Source organism: Pan paniscus, chromosome 5, assembly GCF_029289425.2.
Source record: "Pan paniscus chromosome 5, NHGRI_mPanPan1-v2.0_pri, whole genome shotgun sequence".
NCBI classification, from domain to species: Eukaryota; Metazoa; Chordata; class Mammalia; order Primates; family Hominidae; genus Pan; species Pan paniscus.
This window is the reverse complement of record NC_073254.2, coordinates 109,352,043-109,375,975: the sequence shown is the minus strand read 5'-3', so window position 1 is coordinate 109,375,975 and position 23,933 is coordinate 109,352,043. Positions and strand designations below refer to the sequence as shown.

The window sequence follows — 23,933 nt, the reverse complement described above, 5'->3', positions numbered from 1 at the left end:
CTAGATACAGAATCACATCATCTGCAAACAAGAATAGTTTGACTTCCTCTCTTCCTATTTGGATGCCCTTCATTTTGTTCTCTTTCTTGATTGCCCTGGCCAGGACTTACAATACTATGTTGAATAGAAGTGGTGAGAGAGGGCACCCTTGTCTTGTGTTGGTTTTCAAGGGGAATGTTTCCAGCATTTGCCCATTTAGTATGACGTTGGCTATGGGTTTGTCATAGATGTCTCTTACTATTTTGAAGTATGTTTCTTTAATACCTAGTTTATTAAGAGTTTTTAATATGAAGGAGTGTTGAATTTTATCGAAAGCCTTTTGTGCATCCATTGAGATAATAATGTGGCTTTTGTCTTTAGTTTTATGTGATGAATCACATTTATTGATTTGCATATGTTAAACCAAACTTGCATCCTGGGGTTGAAGCCTACTTGATTGTGGTGGATTCACTTTTTGGTGGGCTGCTGGATTTGGTTTGCAAATATTTTGTTGAGGATTGTTTGCCTCAATGTTCATCAAGGATATTGGCCTAAAGCTTTCTTTTGTGTGTGTGTGTGTTTCTGCCAGGTTTTGGTATCAGGATGATGCTGGCCTCATAGAATGAACTGGGGAGGAGTCCCGCCTCCTCAATTTTTTGGAATAGTTTTAGTAGGAATGGTACCAGTTCTTCTTTGTACATCTGGTAGAATTTGGCTGTGAATACATCAGGTCCTAGGCCTTTTTTTTTTTTTTTTTTGGTTGGTACGCTATTTATTATTGATTCAACTTCGGAGCTCATTATTGGTCTATTCAAGGAATCAATTTCTTCCTGGTTCACTATTTGGTTTGGGGTGTGTATGTGTCCAGGAATTTATCCATCTCTTCTAGGTTTTCTAGTTTGTGTACACAGAGTTGTTCATGGTAGTCTCTGATGGTTATTTGTATTTCTGTGGGGTCAGTGGTAACATCCCCTTTGTCATTTCTTTTTATTTGTTTTTTTTTGCGACAGAGTCTCACTCTATCACCCGGGTGGCGCAATCTCCACTCACTGCAACCTGCGTCTCCTTGGTTCAAGTGATTCTTGTGCCCTAGCCTCCTGAGTAGCTGGGACTACAGGTGTGTGCCACCATGCCCAGCTAATTTTTGTATTTTTAGTAGAAATGGGGTTTCACCATGTTGGCTAGGCTGGTCTCAAACTCATGACCTCAAGCAATCTGCCCACCTCAGCTTCCCAAAGTGCTGGGATTACAGGTGTGAGCCACTGCACCTAGCCCCCTTTCTCATTTCTAATTGTGTTTATTTTGATCTTCTCCCTTTTCTTCTTTACTAGTCTAGCTAGCAGCCAATCCAACCATTTTCATCCAATTATAGCCTTTACCAAGGTAGAATGTTGTCCTGCCCAGGAGGGCATCCACTTTCAGAAGGCTCCAGAAGAACCTGGTCCTCAGGTCAGTCTACCTGTGAGGATCTGGCGTGTGTGTGGAGGGTCCTTCAGCCCTCCTTCTCCCCTGGGCCAAGAAGGAGAATGGAGAAAAGGTGCCTAACAGGTAGATCTTGCAGGGAGTAATCGCCCAAATCATCTCACTCAATGCATTGAAGAGCCGATGGAAAATAGTTTCTTGCTTGTCTTCACAGTCACTTATATAAGAAGAACCTTGATGTGACCAAGATCCAGAAGGGAAAGCCTCAGCAGCTTCTCAGAGTGGACGAGCACGACTTCAGCATGAGGCCCGCCTTCGGAGGTAGGACTGTTCTTCCTTGATGCCAGGCCGGAGGTTGGCCCCAGGGATGTGATGTGCTGCCCTCTCTGGCTCCCTCTGGCACAGCGCTTCCTCAGATGGTGCACTTTTCCCACTCACATAAATCTGACTCCATTTCCTGAGTCCCTAATTTTCCCACGGAGAAAAGAGCAGGAAGTAGTGGAAAGGGCCGTTGACTAAAGAGGGCCCGCCAGTGACTAAGCCATTTACATTCACAAAGGAGACAGGCCCTGCAGCTGCCAACTTTTTTGTCCTACAAAAATAAGAGCAGGCAAGGAGAATCAGGACACAAAATAGCTCCTCTGTCATTTTTATAGAGGAAGAGGCCCATGAAGGCAGAGGTGCCCAGGATCCTCAAAAGTCCTAGTGTGGCCCTGCCTCTGCACTATTTTGGCATGTGTGTGTGTCTGGGTGTGAGTGGAATTCTGAACAAGGCATTGTAACTTTGTTGCCATGACTACCTGGGAGTTTGCTATTTTGATGGAGTCACCTGTTTTCCAGTGCAGCAACAACAGCTTAACTCATTACAAAGATTCCTTGCACACCTGCCCCCAAAGGTGCTCTGTTAGTCTTGGGGTCAGGGAGGGGAGGCATGGCCAGTGGGTATCCTTCCCAGGAACTAGAGAAATGCTATGGAGAAGGTGGACAGTGTCTTAGTCAGTTCTGGCTTTCACACAAAACACCATAGACTGGGCAGCTTATAGACAATGGAAACGTATTTCTCATGTTTCCAGGGGCCGGAAGTAAGATCAAGGTGCCGACAGTTTCCATGTGTGGTGAGGGCCCACTTTCTGTTCATAGACGGTGCCTTCTCACTGTAACCTCACATAGTGGGTGGGGCAAGGCAGCTCTCTAGGGCCTCTTTTCTAAGAGCACTAATCCCACTGGTGAGGGCTCCACCCTCAGGATCTCATCGCCTTCCAAAGGCCCACTTCCTAGTACCATCCCATTGCGGGTTAGGATTGCAACATATACATTTGTCAGGGACATAAACATTCAGGCCATAGCAGCTGGGAAAGGAATCAGTCATCTGCTCTGACTAGGCAGAGAGTGGGGTAAGAATAGCAGAATGTATGAGATCCCTGGGCCAACTTTCCTCTCCTCTTGGGGAAACTGAGGCACCAAGAATTTCAGTTGATGAACCTTGGCCAAGACAGACCCAGGCGGGCTGGCTTCCCTTTCTCCTTTTTCTCTGCCCTTGATCCTCTAGTAGGTCCTATCATTCTGGGGCAGTAAAAAGGAGTAGCTGTGACCTCCAGGCAGGTCACCAATCCTTTGAGCCTCCATTTGTTTGTTTATAAAATGGGGAGAGTAATCCCCACATATGGGGTTGTTGTTGTCCAGATTAAACAAGATAATGCATGTAAAACCCCTGACAGACATTTGTTCCTGTCCCCTCTGAAAAACCCAGCTGTCAGACCTTCCTCTTGTGTGACTGTTAAGGGATTAAGAAATTAATTTATCCCAGAGGCCTATGCATTTTAAAAGGCCTCAAAGCCTCCCACTAAATTCCCTGAGCTCTGACACCTGCTAAGCAGAAGGAGAAAAGCAGGTGGCAGATTACAGGCCTGTGACTCATCTCCCTCCCAACCGCAACCTGATTGACGCCCACGGAAGGTCAAGAAGAGGCCACCATATTTCTGGTAGCTCTTGGGTTTCCTCGGGGATTCGTCATGGGCAAGCCTGCCAAGGAATTTTACGAAAATAAAGTTATACTAATAAGCAGCTTTAAAATAGCTGCATCTGCTCCAGGAAGTCTAAGCAAGGCGTCCCCAAAAGCAGGAAGCTCCACTTTTCTTGCACAGCAACAGTTAAGAGTATAGAGGGGTACAGTGGCTAGGAAACACAATAACCAACAATAACATGCATGACAACTACCACTTTTTTTTTTCAAGACGGAGTTTCACTTTGTCACCTAGGCTGGAGTGCAGTGGCGCAATCTCAGCTCACTGCAACCTCTGCCTCTCAGGTTCAAGCGATTCTCCTCCCTCAGCCTCCTGAATAGCTGGGATTGCAGGCATGCACCACCATGCCTAATTTTTTTGTATTTTTAGTAGAGACAGGGTTTCACCATGTTGGCCAGGCTGGTCTTGAACTCCTGACCTCAAATGATCCACCCACCTCAGCCTCCCAAAGTGCTGGGATTACAGGCGTGTGCCACTGTGCCCAGCCACAACTACCACTTTCATAGCGATTTTTTTTTATGCCAGGCATCATTCTAATCAAGGTACACACATATATATAATCTTATTTTAATCCTCTCATCAATTCTATGAAGTAGATACTATTATTGTCCCCAGATGAGGAAACTGAGGCACAGAGAGGTGAAGTAAATGTCCCAGGTCAGCTGAGGTTGGACCCCCCCTCCTAGCTGGGTCCCTTTCTTGTCTCCTACTTGCATGTCTTGACGCAGAGCTGACATATCCATTAGGCGGCATAGGCACACTGCCTGGGGCCCACAACAAAATGTTTTTGCTTTATCTTAAAATAAGAAAAACAAACTTTTAAGCAGAAGTTGTTTTAATATATACTATTAATATGTTCATCATTAAACCAACACAATAATAAAATATGCTTTTTGATATTTTTTTTATAGAGGAAGAGGCCCATGAAGCAAAAGTGCCCAGGGTCCTCAAAAGTCATAACGTGGCCGTGCCTCAGTGTGGTCTTTTGTGGGTGTGCACTGAGTGTGGGTGCTATTCTGAACAATGTGTTGTACCTTTTTACCCAAGGCTAGTGATGCTATCAGGAGCCTGGGCCATCACCTGGTCAGTACCTTCGGTATGTAGAAGAAGAGCCTGGGGTCCAAGGAGTTAGGTGATGGCCACCGAACAGCCAGAGGCAGAACTTAGGTTTCTTTTGTGACATCAGCTGCAAAAGCGAAAGCCTTATGAAAATGCTCCCACCAGGAGCTAGCTCTTGGAACGGCAGATGAAATCCTGTCATGTTCCCAGAAACCCTGACTCTGAGCAGAATGCTGCAACACGCCACAGTCCCCATCACGCTGCTCCTTCCTCAAGCCAGTTCCAGGAGGAAAGTGGACTTCTTGTGGTGTGACCACTGCATCTGCTGGGCCCTTCTGTGGGGCCCTCCAGAGCGTGGAGGGTCAGGACTGCTCCCTGCCCCTGCCTGGGTAAGCTTCTGACCCTGGGGAGGGCTCTGACTTTGGGGAAGCTGCTAAGGAAAGAGGCATCACCTTCCATAGGAGTCAAGATCTCAGCCACCACAGCATAGGTGGGGGCCACTCCTCCTTCCTTCCAAGCCTCCTCCCCATGGCAGTTGGTCCTCTGGGCACCTGTGATCTCCTGCAGGGCTTTCCTGGATGCCCAAATGTCACTTGGATGAAACGGGGGTAGGAGAGCACATAGTGAGGTACCAGGGCTCCCTGCCTCCATGAGTCCATAAATAAGACACCCAGAGTTCTGGCCAGCCAGGCAAGATGGGATGATTGCAGGACGGGGATTCCCACTGCTTGTGCTGTCAATGATCTTTATAACCTGAACCCTATGGGAGCATTTGAAGATGGCTTAGAGCCAAGAAGCCTTCCCTGCAGGTGCTCCTGGGTGTCCCCATTTCACTCAGCACCTCATGGGCAGGTCTCTGTGAGAAAGGAGGCTGCACAGACAGCACAAAGGTGACTCTGTGAAGGTGATATAGAAGGTGTCTCATTCCCTGGAAGCAGCCCCTGACAGGCTTCTAGTTAGAAGTAGAGCCTGGGCCCCCAAAGTAACCAAAACAGCATGGTACTGGTACCAAAACAGAGATATAGACCAATGGAACAGAACAGAACCCACAGAAATAATACCACACATGTACAACCATCTGATCTTTGACAAACCTGACAAAAACAAGAAATGGGGAAACGATTCCCTATTTAATAAATGGTGCTGGGAAAACTGGCTAGCCATATGTAGAAAGCTGAAACTAGATCCCTTCCTTACACCTTATACAAAAATTAATTCAAGATGGATTAAAGACTTAAATGTTAGACCTAAAACCATAAAAACCCTAGAAGAAAACCTAGGGAATACCATTCAGGACATAGGCATGGGCAAGGACTTCATGTCTAAAACACCAAAAGCAATGGCAACAGAAGCCAAAATTGACAAATGGGATCTAATTAAACTAAAGAGTTTCTGCACAGCGAAAGAAACTACCATCAGAGTGAACAGGCAACCTACAGAATGGAAGAAAAGTTTTGCAATCTACTCATCTGACACAGGGCTAATATCCAGAATCTACAATGAACTCAAACAAATTAAAAAAAAATCCCATCAAAAAGTGGGCAAAGGATAAGAACAGACACTTCTCAAAAGACATTAATGCAGCCAACAGACACATGAAAAAATGCTCATCATCACTGGCCATCAGAGAAATGCAAATCAAAACCACAATGAGATACCATCTCACACCACTTAGAATGGCCATCATTAAAAAGTCAGGAAACAACAGGTGCTGGAGAGGATGTGGAGAAATAGGAACACTTTTACACTGTTGGTGGGACTGTAGACTAGTTCAACCATTGTGGAAGACAGTGTGGCGATTCCTCAAGGATCTAGAACTAGAAATACCATTTGACCCAGCCATCCCATTACTGGGTATATATCCAAAGGATTATAAATCATGCTGCTATAAAGACACATGCACATGTATGTTTACTGCGGCACTATTCACAATAGCAAAGACTTGGAACCAACCCAAATGTCCATCAATGATAGACTGGATTAAGAAAATGTGGCACATATACACCATGGAATACAATGCGGCCATAAAAAAGGATGAGTTCATGTCCTTTTTAGGGACATGGATGAAGCTGGAAACCATCATTCTCAGCAAACTATCGCAAGGACAAAAAACCAAACACCACATGTTCTCACTCATAGGTGGGAATTGAACAATGAGAACACTTGGACACAGGAAGGGGAACATCACACACCAGGGCCTGTTGTGGGGTGGGGGGAGGGGGGAGGGATAGCATTAGGAGATATACCTAATGTAAATGACGAGCTAATGGGTGCAGCACACCAACATGGCAAATGTATACATATGTAACAAACCTGCACGTTGTACACATGTACCCTAGAACTTAAAGTATAAAAAAAAAAAGTAGAGCCTGGGCCCAACCCACCCAAAGTGCCGGCCCAGCCTAACACCCCCTTCCAGTAGCGCCCACCACACTAAGCAGGTCATTTGAGCAAAGATGTTCCTCAATATCCTCAATATTGTTGTGGACTATGTCCTCATTCCCATCTTATTTCTCCAAGAGGGACTTCCTGTGGAATGGTGTTTAAAAGTAGTTGATAGAGGCTGGGTGTGGGGGCTCATGCCTGTAATCCCAGCTCTTTGGGAGGTCGAGGTGGGTGGATTACTTGAGGCTAGGAGTTTGAGACCAACCTGGTCAACATGGTGAAAACCCATCTCTGTTAAACATACAAAAATTTAGCCTGGTGTGGTGACACACGCCTGTAGTCCCAGCTACTTGGGTGGCTGAGGCATGATAATTGCTTGAACTCAGGAGGCAGAGGTTGCAGTGAGCCGAGATTGCGCCACTGCACTCCTGCCTGGGCGACGAGTGAGACTCTGGCTCAAAAACAGCAATGAAAAATTATCATGCTCAGACTATACCCCAGACTAATTAAATCAGAATCTCTGGGGGTGGGACCCAAGCACCAAGTTTTTAAATGAAATATTTTTTAAAAATTAAAAGTAGTGGAGAGAGAGAGGAATCAGCTTAGGACTAGATACCCGTTGGGTGACCTTTTTAGTCTAGAAAGAGAAAAGATTAAAAATCTGTCAGCTTCCTAATAATCCCATGGATCAGTTGAAACAAAAATACCTTGTCTAAGCGACCAGCTGTTTGATTAGGTAGTATGCCCTGGTTAGAACCTCCAGGGGCACAGGGTTTCTCCTCCTTTTGTTGGGAGAAATGCTGCAATGCTGATTTTCTTTTATTTATTTATTTGAGACATGGTCTCGCTCTGTTGTGCAGTCTGGAATGCAGTGGCAGGATCAGAGCTTACTGCAGCCTCAACTGTCCGGGCTCAGGTGATCCTTCCACTTCAGCCTCCTGAGTAGCTGGGGCTATAGGCGTGCACCAACATGCCTGGCTAATTTCTTATATTTTGTGTAGAGACAGGTTTTCGCCATGTTGCCAGGCTGGTCTCGAACTTCTGGGCTCAAGTGATCTGCCCGCCTTAGCCTCCCAAAGTGCTAGGCATGAACATGAACCACTGTGCCCTGCCCTGATTTTCTTTTAAATTTCATTTTAAAAATTGTGGAGAAATATATAATATAAAATTGACCCTTTTGACCATTTTTGACTGTACAGTTCAGTGGCATTAAGTATATTCACATTGTTACACAACTACCGCCACCATCCATCTCCAGAACTTTTTTCATCTTTCCAAACAGAAACTCTATATTCATTAAACAAGAATTCCCTATTTCTCTCTCACCCCTTCAGCCCCTGGCAACCACCATTCAACTTTCTGTCTCCATAATTGACTATTCTAACAACTTCATATAGGAATTATACTACTTTTGAGTGGCTTTTATGACTGGCATATTCCATCTAGCATAACGTCTTCAAGGTACATGTTGTAGTATGTGATAGAATTTCCTTTTTTTAAAGGCTGAATATTCCAGTGGATATGTATACCACATTTTGTGTATCCATTCATCTGTTGATTGACATTTGTGTTGTTTCTTCTTTTTGGCTATTGTGAATAGTGCTGCTATGAATATGGATGTGCAAATATCTCTCTATATAGGATATATAGATATATAATATATATGAGATATATGATATATGATATATATGAGATATATCTGATATATATATCATATATATCGAGATATATCTGATATATATATCATATATATGATATATATATCATAGATATATATGATATATATATATATATAATTTTTTTTTGAGAAACCACCGTGCTGTTTTCCACAGCGGCTGCACCATTTTACACTTCCACCAGCACAATGCTGGTTTTTAACTCAAACTGCATAGATGGGAGATACTGGAGGGATATAGTATCATCATGGAATTTTTTGAAATATATTCAAGGAGTTTGTCAGAATGGCCAGGAAAAAATGGAGACAACAAAGTAGGTCAGGTTCTCCAACCAAAATGATTTTTTTCATAAGACACATATGTATTTTTTGAGCTGCTGCTATGCGTTGGGCAGTCCTTGGCCCTAGGGACCCAGTAGGGAGCAAGACAGACATAGTCCTTGGAGTTTATGCTCTAGTTGGAAGGGCAGTTTAATGAAATCCTCATGTGGAGATATCAAATTGTGAGGGCCACTGGGAAGAAAAGGCTGGAGAGCTGTTGGGGTGCACAGCTGGGTCTGATCAGGGGCACAAGGGAAGGGCTGCCCTGGGGAAGAGCCGCTCTTGCCTGGGAAGCTCATACTATTGGAACTCTTTTTACATTAAATTACTTTGCATGAAATGAAATATTGTTCTCAAGAAGCTGATGGTCTATTGGGGGGAAACAGATAAATGATTAAGTGTAATCAAGTATGACAGAAGTGATGTAGGGTGTCTCTACTGATGGAGTAAGAGAAAGGAGGGAATGCTCAGTTCTGCCCCGAGAGGAGACTGCAGAAGCCTGCATCCAGGCAGTGACACCTGCAGTGAATCTGGAAGGATACCTAGTGTGTGAGCACCAGCGGTGAGGAAAAGGCAGGAAGAAGGGTATACCCCGGAGCAGGAAGCAGCGAAGTGTCAGGGAGCAGGAGCAGGTCCACGTGGCTGGATTATATCTAGTGTGTGCGTGTGTAGACAGGAGGGAGTGCAGAGCCGGGGCATACCAAAAGAAGGCTGGAGCAATGGGCAGCGCCACTCTGGGAGGGCTTTGCTGAGTTCAGACTCTTGGCAGCACAGCCTAAGCTAAGGAGCAACAGGATGTGCCTTGGGCTTTAGGAAGCTCACTGTGGGCCTGCGTGGAGGAGGCTAGACGGGCTGAGGTTGGATGCAGGGCACGGGCTGGGCCCTTCAGGGATGCTCCAGGCCACAGCTGATGAGGGGCTGAAGACCACAGAAAGAAATGGAGGGACCTGAGAGATGCTACAGAGGGAAGAGAGCCAGGTCTTGGTATCCCACAGAATCAGAGGAACCTAGGGCACCTCCTGAGTGTGTGACCTGGGTGAGGCCATTCACTGAGATAGAGCACTGAGAAAAAGCAACGAGGAAAGGATATAGTAACAGGAAGCAGCTGGCATGCTCCAAGGGGTCATTGAAGAGAGCCTAGTGAAGGTGCGTTTACAGAGGCATGGGCAGGGTCAAGGGAAACTAGCAGCTGTGGCAAATCCCCAGAGGCTGCAAAGAATGTGGAGCCATTGCCAGGCCAGGCCTGAGTGTGAGAGGAGGAAGCAGTTACCTGAGCCTGGAAAAGAGCTGTAGCTCTTGGAAAAAGCTGCCCGATGGGAGCTGTGGCCTTCAAAAGAAGGATGCAGCCCGTAGCTGGGCCAAGAGCGATGCAGGAGAAGCCATTCCCCTCATCCTCCTCCTCCCTTCTGATACCTCCTGCCTTCTGATACCGACTGGCACTTTCATTGGCAGAACCAAGCAGGAGGTGGAGGGCAAGGACCTGTTGTCAGTGGCCGCCTCAGACCCAGGCAAGAGGGGCCCTGCTTGGGCCCCACACCCGGCTCAGAGTGTCGAGTCTGTGAGGCTCAGGGGAGATTGCCCTCCTGCTTCTCCTGCCCTTCCTGGCCACACTTGGGCACTGGGCCCCAGAATCACTGTCTACACAGCCCTGAGCCTGCCTCCAGGGCCTGTGCATGCCTCTTTTCCAGGCGAGCCCCTGAGGGCACTGCTGCATTGCCTGTGCCTGCCCCTGGTCCTGAGAGGTGGCTGGGGGTGGCTGTTTCAAGGGGAGTGAATGGCTTAAATATGTGGGCAGGGTGACCACATGCATGCACAGAGGCTCTTCCCTGTGCAGGGACCTGCTGTGGCAGGAAAAGAAGAAAGGCAGCTCATGTGCTGGGCCCAGTCTGCCTGTGCTGGCACACATCAGCCTGCTACTCCCTGGAGTCTGCAAGTTCTGAAGCTGGACTGAGCCATTCTGGGCTGATAGGAAGGTGTATTTGCCAAAACAGCAGGATAGGGATATATATCATTTTACAGTTTGTTTTTAGAGACAGGGTCTCTAAAATGCTGATGGGCCTAATGGGAGGTGTTTGGGTCATGGAGCTCTACTTGGCACTGTTTGTTCTCTTGGTAGTGAGTGAGTTCTCACTCTCAAGAGACTGGATCAGTTCTCTCAGGAATCAAAGAGTCCCATAAGAGTAGGTTGTTATAAAGCAAGGTTGTGCCTTGGTCCCTGCACACACCCACTTCCCCTTCTGCTTCTCTGCTATGTTGTGACGTGGCACGAGGCCCTCACCAGAAGCCAAACAGATGTGAGTGCCATGCTCTTGGACTTTCTGGCCACCAGAATCATGAGCTAAATGTACTTCTTTTCTTTATAAATTACCCAGCCTCAGGTATTCTGTTATAGCAACACAAAATGAACTAAGACAAAGCCCTTGTTGATTTTGCCCTCCTCCTCACCCTTCCCCTTCCCCTTCCAGATCAATCAAGTTATATCAATCCATCCATCAGACTGTAATTCAGATCTATCCCTTATTCCCCTGCTCTGGCGTGCCCCCCATCCCTTACACCCATGTTCTCCACATGATCTTGGAGGGTGAAGGAATCCTAGCTGCGCCCTCTCTGACAAAATCTTATCCTTAGTATTTAATTTAAATCAGAATTCAAATTCAAGTTAAATTCTCTCTTTAGGAAGTGATATTGATAAAGTTGAGAATATTGCCATCCCCCAACACCATGGCCTTAATCTTCCAGCATCACCTCTGGCTCTCCCATATCTCTTAGGCAGGTTCACTTTCCAAACACCCCTTCCTCAGCACTGCTCCCTCTGAAGCTTCAAGGCTTCCCCTGTTCTACAGGATGCAATGCAGCTGGATCTCGATACCTCTCCGCAGCCTGGCCCACTGCCTCCTCTGCTCACTTCCTCTCTCCTCCCAGGCAAGGCCTCTTCTCTCCTAGCATGCTCTCTGGCCCTGCACATCTGTGCTTCTTTCTGCCTGTGAACATTTGTTCACAGCACCCCACTGCATGGTCTTGCTCCTTCTGACGGACTCACCATGCCTAGAGCCCAGCTTAATCTCTTTCCTCTTACATGAAGCATCTCTCGGCTGTTTTGAACTCAGTATATGACCTTTTTTTCCTTTGACATCATTGATTCATTCTTTCAGTCACTTATTAATTAGTTTGTTCACAGTGTAGTGATTAAAAACATTAGCTGGGCACGGTGTCTTACGCCTATAATCCCAACAATTTGGGAGACTGAGGTGGATCTCTTGAGGCCGGAATTTGAAACCAGCCTGGGCAACACAGTGAGACCTGGTCTTTATAAAAAAATAATTTTTAAAAATTAGCTGAGCTTGGTGGTGCACACCTGTAGTCCTAGCCACTTGGGAGGTTGAAGTGGGAGGATCACTTGAGCCCAGGAGTTCAAGACTTGCAGTGAGCTATCTGTACTCCAGCCTGGGCAACAGAGTAAGATGCTGTCTCTAAAAATCAAAATCAAAATAAAACATGGACACTGGGTTTCTGGTTATCTACTCCTGCATAATAAGCCACCCTAAGACAGTGACTTAAAATAACAGGCATTTATGTATTTGCTCACAAATTGGATTGACCGGGCTCAGCTGTGCAGTTCTCACTGGGGCTCTCATGCAGTTGTAGTCAGATGGTGGCAGCTGATGGGGTCCTCTCGAAGGTGTTTTCATGCTTGTGTCTGGTGCCTGGGCTGAAGACCCCAAAGCTGGGGCTCCTCAGGCATCCTGGCATCATCCCCCCTGCTCTCTCTCACTGGTTTCCTCCTTTCCTCCTTTTCCACTCTCTGGTTCCCCTCTCTCTGATCCCCTCTAGCCCTCCTTTTTTTGTCTCTGCCCCCACCCCACCCCAAGTGCTTTTCCCCATTGGTCCTCCCCTCTCTGGTTTCTCTGTGATCTCCATGGCAACTGAAGAGAAACCAGCAGATGGAAGTTTGCAGCCATCATCATTCCTGTTGAATTCTGTTCATTGAATTGATTACCAAGTCTCACCTAGGTTCAAGGGGAGGGGAACTAAACCTCATCTCTTGCTAGGAGAAGTGTTAAAAAATTTGCAGAGATGTTTGAAAACCACCACTCTGAGGCAACACTACCTTGGGAAGTCCAAACCTCAGCTCTGTCTCTCACTGTGTGGCCTCAGGCATGTTCTTGAGCCTCTCTGTTCCTTAATTGCCTCATAAAGTGGGGATAATTATAGCACCTGTTCAGAGGGGGAGTTCTAAGAATTAAGTGAGTAATGTGTGTGATGTCTCTAGCACAGTACATGGCATATAGGAAGTGCTCAGTAAACAATATTTTTATTTATTAAGAACGTTCTGCATAACACAGGGCAGTGATTAAGCACAGGGCTCTGGATGTAGACCACTGGGGATCAGCTCATGGCTGTGCCTCCCTCTAGCTGGGGACTCAGTCACCTTCTAATCCTCAAGTCCTCACCTGTGGAATGGGGGTGATATCAGCACCCACCTTAGCCAGCCGTTGTGAGGATGGACTCAGATGTCCCGCTGGAAGCACTTAGCGCAGCCTGGCCAGTGCAGCCAGTGTGTGTGAGGCGGCGATGGAGGTGGGGGTGCACACAGCACTGCAAAGTCTCCAGACGCAGACATGACAAAGACACGGGCCCTGTTCCTGAGGAGCCAGTGGGCCTGTGCCTTCTCGACACAGCTCCTGGCTCTGAGGGTCTCTCTCAGGGCAAAGACTTGTACTGCTTCTTAGGTTTCTGCCTGGTTGCTTCCCCAGCTGGACTGTCTCCAATGTGATGCCTTCTGAAGAACTTTCTAGGGTCGTTCTGTCACACAACTTTCACCTTGCTGGCTACTTTAGCATCCAAGTGTGCTGCATTTGGGGTGCCCAGATTGTGAGCAGAGACCCTCGTGCCCCCTTGGCTCTCCTGGTGCTTTATTCTGTGGCCTCTTCCCTAGAGGAGGTTTGACCCCTGGACTTCCAAGTCACAGGAGCCTGGTCAGCAGGGCCCCGGTTGCCGCGCCTCTGGTCCCACCAAGGCTCACGGAGCCGACTCAGAGCAAGGGCACTGGCTCACTTTGGGGCAGCAGCCTCCTTTTTGAGCTGCTTCTTGGACTCCCTGGCTCTGCCTCTCGTCTTCCCCACACTGGGTGAGGTTAGTGCTTCACTGCTACATTTTAGGAGAAATGGGATGGGGTACAGGAGCTGGAGAGAAGCTGGTTTTCTGGGGCTCCCTCGGGCTTCTTCCCAGGGGCTTCTACCCTTGAAGGAGGGGACACCTCTGGCCCTTCCCCAGCTTCCCTCTGGAACACAAGCCGTAACCTGACACCATGACACGCTCCTACTTGCTCCTTCCATTAAAATTAAACTTCCCTCCCTGCCCTGTGTCCCACACAGCCCCTCCTCTGCAGCCACCCACCCTCGTGGCAGTCTCATTCCTTTGCCTGGTACTTAAGGACCCCATCCGTGTGGAGGTGACCATCGAGGTCACCATGCTCCTGAAGGACTGGGCTGCTGGGCAGTGGGGCAGGGCTGGGTCCCATTAGACAGGTCTGTCATAGTTTTTTTTTTCATTTTGTTTTCTGCTTTGAGGTATAATTAACAAGTAAAAATTGTATATATTTAAGGTATACAACTTGATGCCTTGATATGCATATATATTATAAAATCACCACAAACAAGCTTATAAATGTATCACCTCACATAGTTACCATTTTCTTTTGTGATGAGAATGCTTAAGGTCTACCCTCTTAGCAAATCCCAACTACTCAATACAGTGTTGTTAGTTATAGTCACATTGCTGTACATTCGATCACCAGAACTTACTCACTTTGCATAACTGAAACTTGTACACTTTAATCAATATTTCCTCATTCTCTTCATCCTCCAGTCCCTGGCAACCACTGTTCTACTCTCTGCTTCTGTGAATTTGACTATTTTAGATTCCACGTCTAAGTGTGATCATGCAATATTTAGACAGGTCAAATTTAAGAAATTGGCCAGATATTCCTTGGAGATCTCTTGTAGGCATTGAAAAACATTTAGGCCATAGGATTTGGGTCAGAGATAGGCCCAGGAGGAAGACTGTCATTGGCTTTAGGGTGAGAGTTGGTTGTTGGGGGTGCGGGCGGGGAGCTGAGTATCTGCAGAGAAGAGAAAGGGCCCAAGGCCCTTGGGAGGGAGAGGAGGAGTCGGGCAAGAGCTGTCACAGAGACCCCAGAGGGAGGGAGTTTCAAGCAGGGCACCCCATGGGAGAGGTCAAAGAGGCCGAGGCCTAGGAAAAGTCTTGCCACTCAGCAAGGGCAGTGGGGAAGGAGGGGGCGCGCCGGTGGGAGATACCCATAGCTGGTCCAGATGGGATGTTGGAAGTCTGACAGCAAAAAGGAAGCGGCCACCAGGACATGGCAAGTTGTAGTCTCACTCCTGAATGTCTCCTTCAAGGTCGGTAATCCAGGGGTTCTCAACTTGAGTGTGGATCAGCATCACCCACCAGGCTACCTTAAACCCAGACCCCTGAACACATCCCTACAGTGTCTGATTCATCAGGCCTGGGGAGGGGCGGCCGAAGAATTTGCATCTCTAAGTGCCCGGGTGATGGTGATGCTGCTCTGGAGGGAGGAGCCACAGATCGAGTGCAGCCTCACCCACTCCCCACCCTCAATCGCATGCTCACACGTGGTGCTCATCACCTGTTTAGGAGCCGGCCCTCACCATAAGAAAAATCAGGCCTATTTCTAAACTGAAACGTTCGATTACCCCCACCGAGGGAAAAAGAGTCGTTGCCAACAGTTCAAATTAACTCAAACTTTGCAAGAAGCCCTTGAGGAAAGGAACATGCAGCAAATGCAAAGTCAAGCCATATAACCCCCAGTAACAACAATTCCCCTGCGCCAGCAATGCCAGGGCAGCTGGGCCCAGTCTGGCCACTCCTTGGCTATCCCATGGGGAGAAGCCCAGGTGCTGTTGGGGACTGGATGTTTTCCAACCTCACAGAGGCAGGGCAGAAGGCACCTCCTTCCTCAGGGATGAAGAATGTCTGAAATGTTTCCCCACACAATTAAGCTTACAGTCAGTGGAAAAGGGCAAGGCTGCCCACAGGCAAACTCATTTTCACAGAGGAGAGGGATACGGGGCTGTGTGCCTGGGGAGTCGGCTGTGGACAGGGAATTTTGAATGTTACGCTGAGGTAGTCCATCAACATATTCTTTATAGTTTATGCAGGGGTAAACTGTTCCGGCCCTGTTCCAGCACACTCCCTAGTCCACCTCAGACACTCTGCTAAAAAATTTTTGGGAGGTAAAACATTGTATTACTTTCCTCTAAGTTTTATAACAAATTATCACAAATGTGGAGACAACACAACACAGATGTATTATCTTACAGTTCTGTGGTTCAGAAGTCCGGAATGGGTCTCGCTGGGTTAGAAGCAAGGCGTCAGCAGGGCCATGTTCCTTTCTGGAGGTTCTAGGCAGCATCCATTCTCTTGTACTTTCTGGGTTCTAGAGGCCGTCCACGTTCTGTGGCTCCTGGCTCCCTTTCTCTGTGGTCAAAGCCAGCCAACAGCGGGCTAAGTCGTTTAAACATGGCATCACTCTGACCTTCTCTTCTGCCTCTCTCTTCCACATTTAAGGATTCTTGTGATTACATTGGGCCCACCTGGGTACTTCAGGCTACTCTCCCCATTGTAAGGTCAGCTGATTCGCTACCTTAATTATCTGCACATGTTCTTAGTTCTCCTTTGCCATCCAACCACACACATCCCCAGGTTCTGGAGGTGAGGATGTATAAATCTCTGGGGCATTATTCTGCCTACTACCGACATATATATGTAAGGTGCACAAGTCTTAAGTGTATAGCTTGAATTTTTACATATGTAAACAGTTACCCTTGAAAACACTATGCAGATCGAGATACAGAACTTTCCAGCTCCCAGAAGGCTCCCTCACACCCCCTCCCAAGGTACCCTTGGTACTTCCCAAGGGTAACCATTTTTCTGACCTCTGTCTCCATGGACTAGTTTTGCTTACTCTTGAACTGCATGTAAATGAAATCATACAGCATGTGACCCTCTCTCTTGAAACAACCCCAACCATCTTTGGAGTGGTGGGACCATCGGAGAGTTTGCATCATTTTGAGGGCCAATCTGTCTCTCTGAGGCTCCTACGTATACCACCTTGAGAGCTGTAATTATGGTGCTACTCAGAAGAAGTCTCTCTTCCACATGACTATCCTTCAAATAGTTGAAGACTGTTTTCCGAAAGTTTTTAATTTTTACAAGATCAATAATCCATGCCCTTCAATAGACTCTAATATAGTGTGATCGTGAATGTGCCCACCCCGTACACTTCTCCCTGGGCCTGTGCTATTCACAGGCAGCTCTTGGTTCCAAACGCTGTCCCTCCTGGATGTACTTGGCTCATGCAGAGCCAGGGGAATTATCCCTTCTGTTTTTCTAGATGCCTATAAAAATCTTTTTCATGTCCTTCCGAAGCTATTTTATGCATATGAAATATGCATATATATCCTCCCCACCCCACTTTCTAGACGATTGTGCTATACATACTCTTGTGTGGCTATATATACTCTCGTTGTTATTGTACTATACATACTCTTCTGTACATTGGTTTTTTTTACTTAGCACTATATCTTGGGAATCTATCAGCTCATATACAACTTCTTCATATTTTTAATGGTTTATTATTCCACTGTATGGATCTATCATACTTTATTTGCCAACTGTCTTATTGAAGGATATTTAAATTGTTTCCACTATTTTGCTATCACAAGTCATATGTATATATGTCATTTTTAAAATTTTGTACATCTCTAATTTTGAAAATCATAGGATTCTCTAAATAGATACAGAAAAAACTCTTGATAAAGAACACCTATTGATGACAAGAATCCTTGGCAAACTCTCCTTACAACAAGCAAAAAAAAAAAAATTAAAATCCAATAGAAAAATGTGCAAAGAACAGAAACGGGCAATTCACAGAAGACGAAATCCTGGACCAGAAACATAGAAATGATCAGACTCATTGGTAATTAGAGAAATAAAAATGAAAACACTGAGAAAGAACTTTATACCTATCAGATAAGTGAGCTTTAGAAAGCTGAATCATGAAAGTCTCTGGGCTTTGAGGAGTCAGTCCTCAGCTAGTGAGTGTGACCACGTGTGCAGCACACAGGATGGAGTCGGCACCGTAGTCACCAGTTCCACGTGTCTGCCCGAAGTCAAGAACATGGAGCTGCACAGTATCGTGGGAATGGGAGGACTCTGGGAGGGGCTGGGGAAGTGAGGATCTGAAAGGGGGAGACTGGTGAGCAGACAGCTGCCACTCTCCACTTCGGTCTGAAGCCTGTTGAGCTGGGCAGGTTGACCTTGTGGGAAGCCCCACTTCGGGCTGCCTCTGTGGGCCTGGTGGTGGGCTTGGGCTGCTGTTGGATAGAAGGCCTTTCCAGGATCCCATCCCAGTTTACCTTGCCACACTTTCTCCCAAACAACAAACTTTTCCATGCCCTATGCTACTCCTATATATTTTGCTTCCGACTCCACAAACAGTCGCATCTTCATGTCATTTCATGGTGACAAAGATAATGGTGGATATTGAAGCAATGTGTCTTCATCATCAGAAACCTCTAGTCCAAATCACCCTGGACTCTCATAGCAAGAGCCATGTCAACTTAGTCCATTGGGTTTTTTCACTGTGAAGATAAAACACCACTTCTGCCATCAAGGCAGAATTGTGAGATGGAATGCCTGGATGCCTGAAGAGGAATTCCTAATGAACAGGAAGAGGACATGGCAAGCCCAACCCCTGGGGAGCTGTAGGGGAAGAAGACAGACGGGTAGACATAGAGGTCGAATGCACGTGTCCTTGCTTCCTTCTGGAGAGCAAGATCAGTATGTGAGGGAGCCCACGAACTCTGTGGGTGTGGTGGAGGAGGGGGGCTGGTGGCTCACTGGCTGGGCCTAGCATGGGAGGTTGCATGTGTGTGTGAGAGAGTGTGTATATATGTGCGAGTGTGTGTGCACGTATGCAAGCGTTTGCTGCTACATTGAGTATGAGGAAGGAGTAGTGATGCAGTCGTGATGGAGGGAGGTGGCCGGACGGATGAGTTGAAGCTGAGTGACTGCCCCCACCAGGTCAGAGAGGGGCATGACAGCCTTCTGAAGTCCATGAGTGCTCAGTGTGCAGTAAGCAGACGCTGGTGCTGAGATGGACAGCAGACCAACATAGGCTCCGGTCTGGACCCAGAGGCCCTAGCGTGAGAGGATTTCCCTGCTGGAGGCCAGAGGACCATGGATTTGCCAAAAGACAGATGAGATCCTTTGGACCTCAGCAGACACCAGTCCAGACAAGTGCTTAGTGGCAGAGACCAGCCAGCAAGCAAGGATTCAAGGGCCCCCTTTTGCCTCTGTGCCACAGGTCATCTACGGTGGGAGGAAATCTGAAACACTTTAAAACCTGGACTACACGGAGCTGCTGTTCATTACAACTTTTCCACACTTAACAGACATCTTAACAGACATAAGGGCTTCTGAGATGGATCAAAGAAACTGCCTTTTAAAAAAAACGTGCACATCTGAGAAGTGTGGGGGAATGATCTACTTGCCACACTACACTTATGCTCATCACACAACCTGAAGTGCCCTTCTTCCTCCCGCTACCTGTTAGAAGTAACTAGTGCTTCAAAGTCCAACCCAAATGCAGCCCGTTGGTGATGCTTTCTCCAGTGCCTGTGGCCTAAATTCAGCAAAAGCTGTCTCTTGTGTGAAATGTTCTCCAATGCCTTTCGTTAGACTTCACTGATCCTTCCTCTGGATCATATTATGAATGCTTCTTTTTCACTTCTGTGATGTGTCCTGAAACAGAGTCAGTTGCTCCTCTCCACGGATTTTAAGCTCCTGGAGGAAGGAACTGCGGCCTATGCATCTCCATATTGCGAATTGCAGTCTGCTCAGGGCTTGGTCTGGTGGACACAGTCAGGACAGGTATGAACCACTCAGTCAGTGCAGGCACAGGGACCCTAGGAAGCACTGACACATGGAAGGTCTTATTCAAATTCATCTCTGATGTGGATCTATTTCTTTAAATATCGTGACACTTAAAATATCAAATTCAGAGAAACAGTGAAAAATCGTTATTACTTATTTTTGCTTCAATTCATTTTACAAGTTTGACAAAATTTCATCCTAAGGCGAAGCCTTGTGAGAGAGCCTGAAGAATTCACTGAGCACAGCATTTCCTTGGGAAAATCCTTGCTGTGTTCTTGTTTCAGTGTAATGTGGCAAGTTCTCCTTGACTGATAATCCAGAACTTCAGAAATAGTTTTTAAAAAATCTCCATAATAACTGGGAGCACACATTGCTGACAATGACCAACTTTTCTTCAAGTGTGGCTCACAGATTTTTCTGCTGCTGGCTTCCACCTTTTATTCCATGGCACAGGTTGGAATGCTCTATTTCCGCCCACTCTGCTGGAGCTGAGCAAAACCGCATTCACCCATGACAGCAGCGTTGGAGCCCAGGGCCAGGAGACAGTTCAGGACCCTTGTTAGGGCCTGTGGAGTCTAGGGGCAGCGGGCAGTAAGCTGGCATGGCAGGCAACCCATCTTGGGTGCCTGTGATCCCCTCAGGAAATCAGATTTGCAGAGTGTGACCCTCAGTGACATAGACACCAGTGCTAAGAGGTTGGCAGAGTCATTCCTTCCTCCAATGTGTATTCAGCCCCCTTCAGACCAGACTGTCTGCTCTGTGAGTGCTGAGGGAAGTATGGGAGTAAGCGCCTCAGGCTCTGTCCTCTAGGTAAGTGAGTTAGGCCATAATAATAATGACAATGTTGATGTAACTATGTGTGTGTATGCGTATATGTATATGTATGTGTATATATATATATATATATATATTTGTTTTTAGACTAAGTCTCTGTCATTCAGGCTGGAATACAGTGGCACGATCTTGGCTCACTGCAACCTCCGCTTCCCGAGTTCAAGCGATTCTCCTACCTCAGCCTCCAAGTAGCTGAGATTACAGGCATGAGCCCCCACACCTGGCTAATTCTTGTATTTTTAGTAGAGATGGGATTTTGCCATGTTGGCCAGGCTAGTCTCTAACTCTTGGCTTCAGGTGCCCCACCTGCCTCAGCCTCCCAAAGTGCTGGGATTACAGGCGTGAGCCACCACAGCCAGACAGTGTAACTATTTATGGAGAACATCTTATATGTCAAAGCTTTCCATGGGCTTTACATGGATGAGCACATTTAATCCTAATGATAGCCTGATAACCATATGAAGTTGGTACAATTATTATACCTATTTTAGAGATGAGGAAACTGAGGGAAAGAGAAATTCTGTATGTACAAAGTCACACTACTAAGAAATGATAGTGACAAAATTCAGATACAGGCAGTGTATCAGTGGGGTTTTTTTTTTTTTTTTTTAACTTTTTTTGTAGCTGGCATAGTGGCTCACACCTGTAATCCCAGTGTTTTGGGAGCCTGAGGAGGGAGGATCCCTTAAGGCCAGGAGTTCCAGGTTATAGTGAGCTATGATCTTGCCACTGCACTCCCACCTGGGTGACAGAACAAGACCCTATCTCTAAAAATAAACCAAAAAAAAGTTTTTTGAATCACAGTCCTTTGAAAGTCTGTTTCCCAGAATAGTAATTAAAAATATCTGCCTCTCTCTGTCTCTGTCAGACACACACCAGAGTGAGCACACACCCGCATGCATGCACACACACACACGCATGCACACTTTTTTTATATCCAGTTTCAGGGTGTTCACAGAATCCCTTCACCGGTCTTCAGGGACTCCATGGACACAGGGCTCCCCGCTGCCTGCCTCACACAGACAATCTCAACACGAGGATGATGGTGGATAACAGAGCACAAACACAAGCAAACTGTCAGGAGCAGCTGTGGGTGGCATGAAGGACCAGAGAGGGGATGCAGGGCCAGGCCGGGGATCTGAGGGACAGAGAGACGGCTCCACCCTGCTCGGGAGCTGGCTTCGTCTTGCAGCCCATGCACAGGGCATGGTGGTTTCTCAGGCTTATCATCCACTTCTTGGTATTGGTCATTCTTGGTACTGGCCCATACTGTGAGCCACAGCAAACAGAGGCCCCTCAACCACTGGAGAGCTGGTTGGGGAAGCCAGGAGTAGGAAATTCAGGGGCCCGCTTCCTGAGTCCAGGTTGGTGAATGACCCACCTGTGGGACCACAAAGCCATCAACACCTCCTGTCCTCCTCTTCCTCCCACACCTCAGTGGAACTTTGTGCCATTTGACCTTAGATCTTGGTCTCTATTGATATGCCAACCTCCCCGCCCCACACTAGTGTGGGTGAGTGGGAGTTGGGGGTTCTGGTGTTTTCTTGAGTGCAGATTTTGGAGGCTGACAAAGCAGAAAGACAGTTGCTCTCCCTGAAAGTTGATGAAGGAAGCAGGTGAGTGTTACACTAGGAAAAGAATGGGACACTGTGGGGACCCCACAACCTTACCCAGGGGCTCAGGAAAAGCCCCCTAGAAGAAAGGTAGAGTTTAAGTTGAGACCCTAGTTGGTTTGCCTAGATTTGAGACTCAAGCCCCTCAGCCTCACCTTCTCAGACAAGCTTTTAAGTCACTGTTTCCAAATACTGGTTTCTCAAATATTAATAGGTGTTATTTTTCTTTACTATTTTTAAAACTTTGAGCTATAATACACATTGAGAAAAGGACGCTAAACAAGTGTACAGTGAAATAGCTTAAAATAAACCCAGGTGAACCATCATTCAGATCAAGAAAAATAATATTTCTATTCCCCAGAAACCCATCACCTATCCATATGCCATTCCAGTCAGGTACCTTTTGGCCATTACTTCCTTGACTTTTTATTCTTTCATCTCCAACATACATAATCTTCAACCCCATAATTTAGCTTTGTATGTTTTGGAATTTTATATAAATGAAAGCATACAGTACATATTCATCCATAAGATGAAAATCTCTTATGTTATTGCATGTAACTATGAAATTCCATTGTATGAATACACCACAATGTATCCTATACTAGAGACAGACATTTGGGAGATTTCCAGCTTTTAGCTATTACAAAGAATGCTTTGTGAATATTTTTGTGTATGTCTTCTGGTGCACATTCACATACATTTCTCGAAGTAGAGTCCCTGGGTCATGGGGTGTACATAGCTTCCATTTTGCTAGGTAATGCATTGAAAGGTAGTGGTACCAATTTGCAGCCCCCCCCCCCCCCCCCCCCGCCCACCACTGGCAAGGTATGAGAGTTCCTGTTGCCCCATATCCTTGTCAACACCTGGGATAGTCACCCATTCATTTGAGCCACTTTTGTTAGTATATAGTAAGAATATCTTATTGTGGTTTTAATGGAGCTATTAATGAGGTTGAGCACCTTTCCAGATGTTTATCATTTTTGTTGTTGTGTAGTAATTATTTTCTTTTCTTTTTTTTTAGATTTTAGATTCAGCAGGTACATGTGTGTTTTTGTTAAATACATGTGTAATGGTGGGCATTGGGCTTCTAGTGTACCCACCACACAAATATGTTTATTGTTAATTTCCTCTTTTGTGAAATGCCTATTCAAATCTCTTGCTTGTTTTTATATTGGGTTATTTGACTTGTTCTTAATGGAACTCTTAGGAGTTATTTATATATTCTGTATACTAGCTCTTTGTCAGTTATTTGTATTACATAGTTATTCTCATGCTGCTATAAATAACTGCCTGAGACTGGGTAATTTATAAAGGAAAGAGGTTTAATTGACTCACAGTTCAGCATGGCTTGGGAAGCCTCAGGAAACTTACAGTCAGGGCAGAAGGTGAAGGAGAAGCAAGGCACCTTCTTCACAAGGCAGCAGGAAGGAGAAGTGCTGAGCAAAGTGGGGAAGAGCCCCTTATACAACCATCAGATCTTGAGAGAACTCACTCACTATCATGAGAACAGCATGGGGAAAACCATCCCCCATGATTCAATTACCTCCACCTGGTCTGACAAGTGGGGATGATGGGGATAATGAGGATTACAATTAAAGATGAGATTTAGGTGTGGACAGAAAGCCTAATCATGTCAAATAG

General features: G+C 46.4%; 1 protein-coding gene across 1 annotated transcript in view; it reads left to right on the top strand.

Annotated features, from left to right (window-relative positions):
• The window catches only part of GABRR2 (gamma-aminobutyric acid type A receptor subunit rho2), a 62,024-nt gene that overhangs the window by 14,424 nt on the left and 23,667 nt on the right, over window positions 1-23,933 (top strand). Inside the window, exon 2 of the mRNA XM_003822874.7 lies at window positions 1,616-1,722. Within this exon, the coding sequence (XP_003822922.3) occupies window positions 1,616-1,722 (107 nt within the window). The remainder of the gene's footprint in view (window positions 1-1,615; window positions 1,723-23,933) is intronic.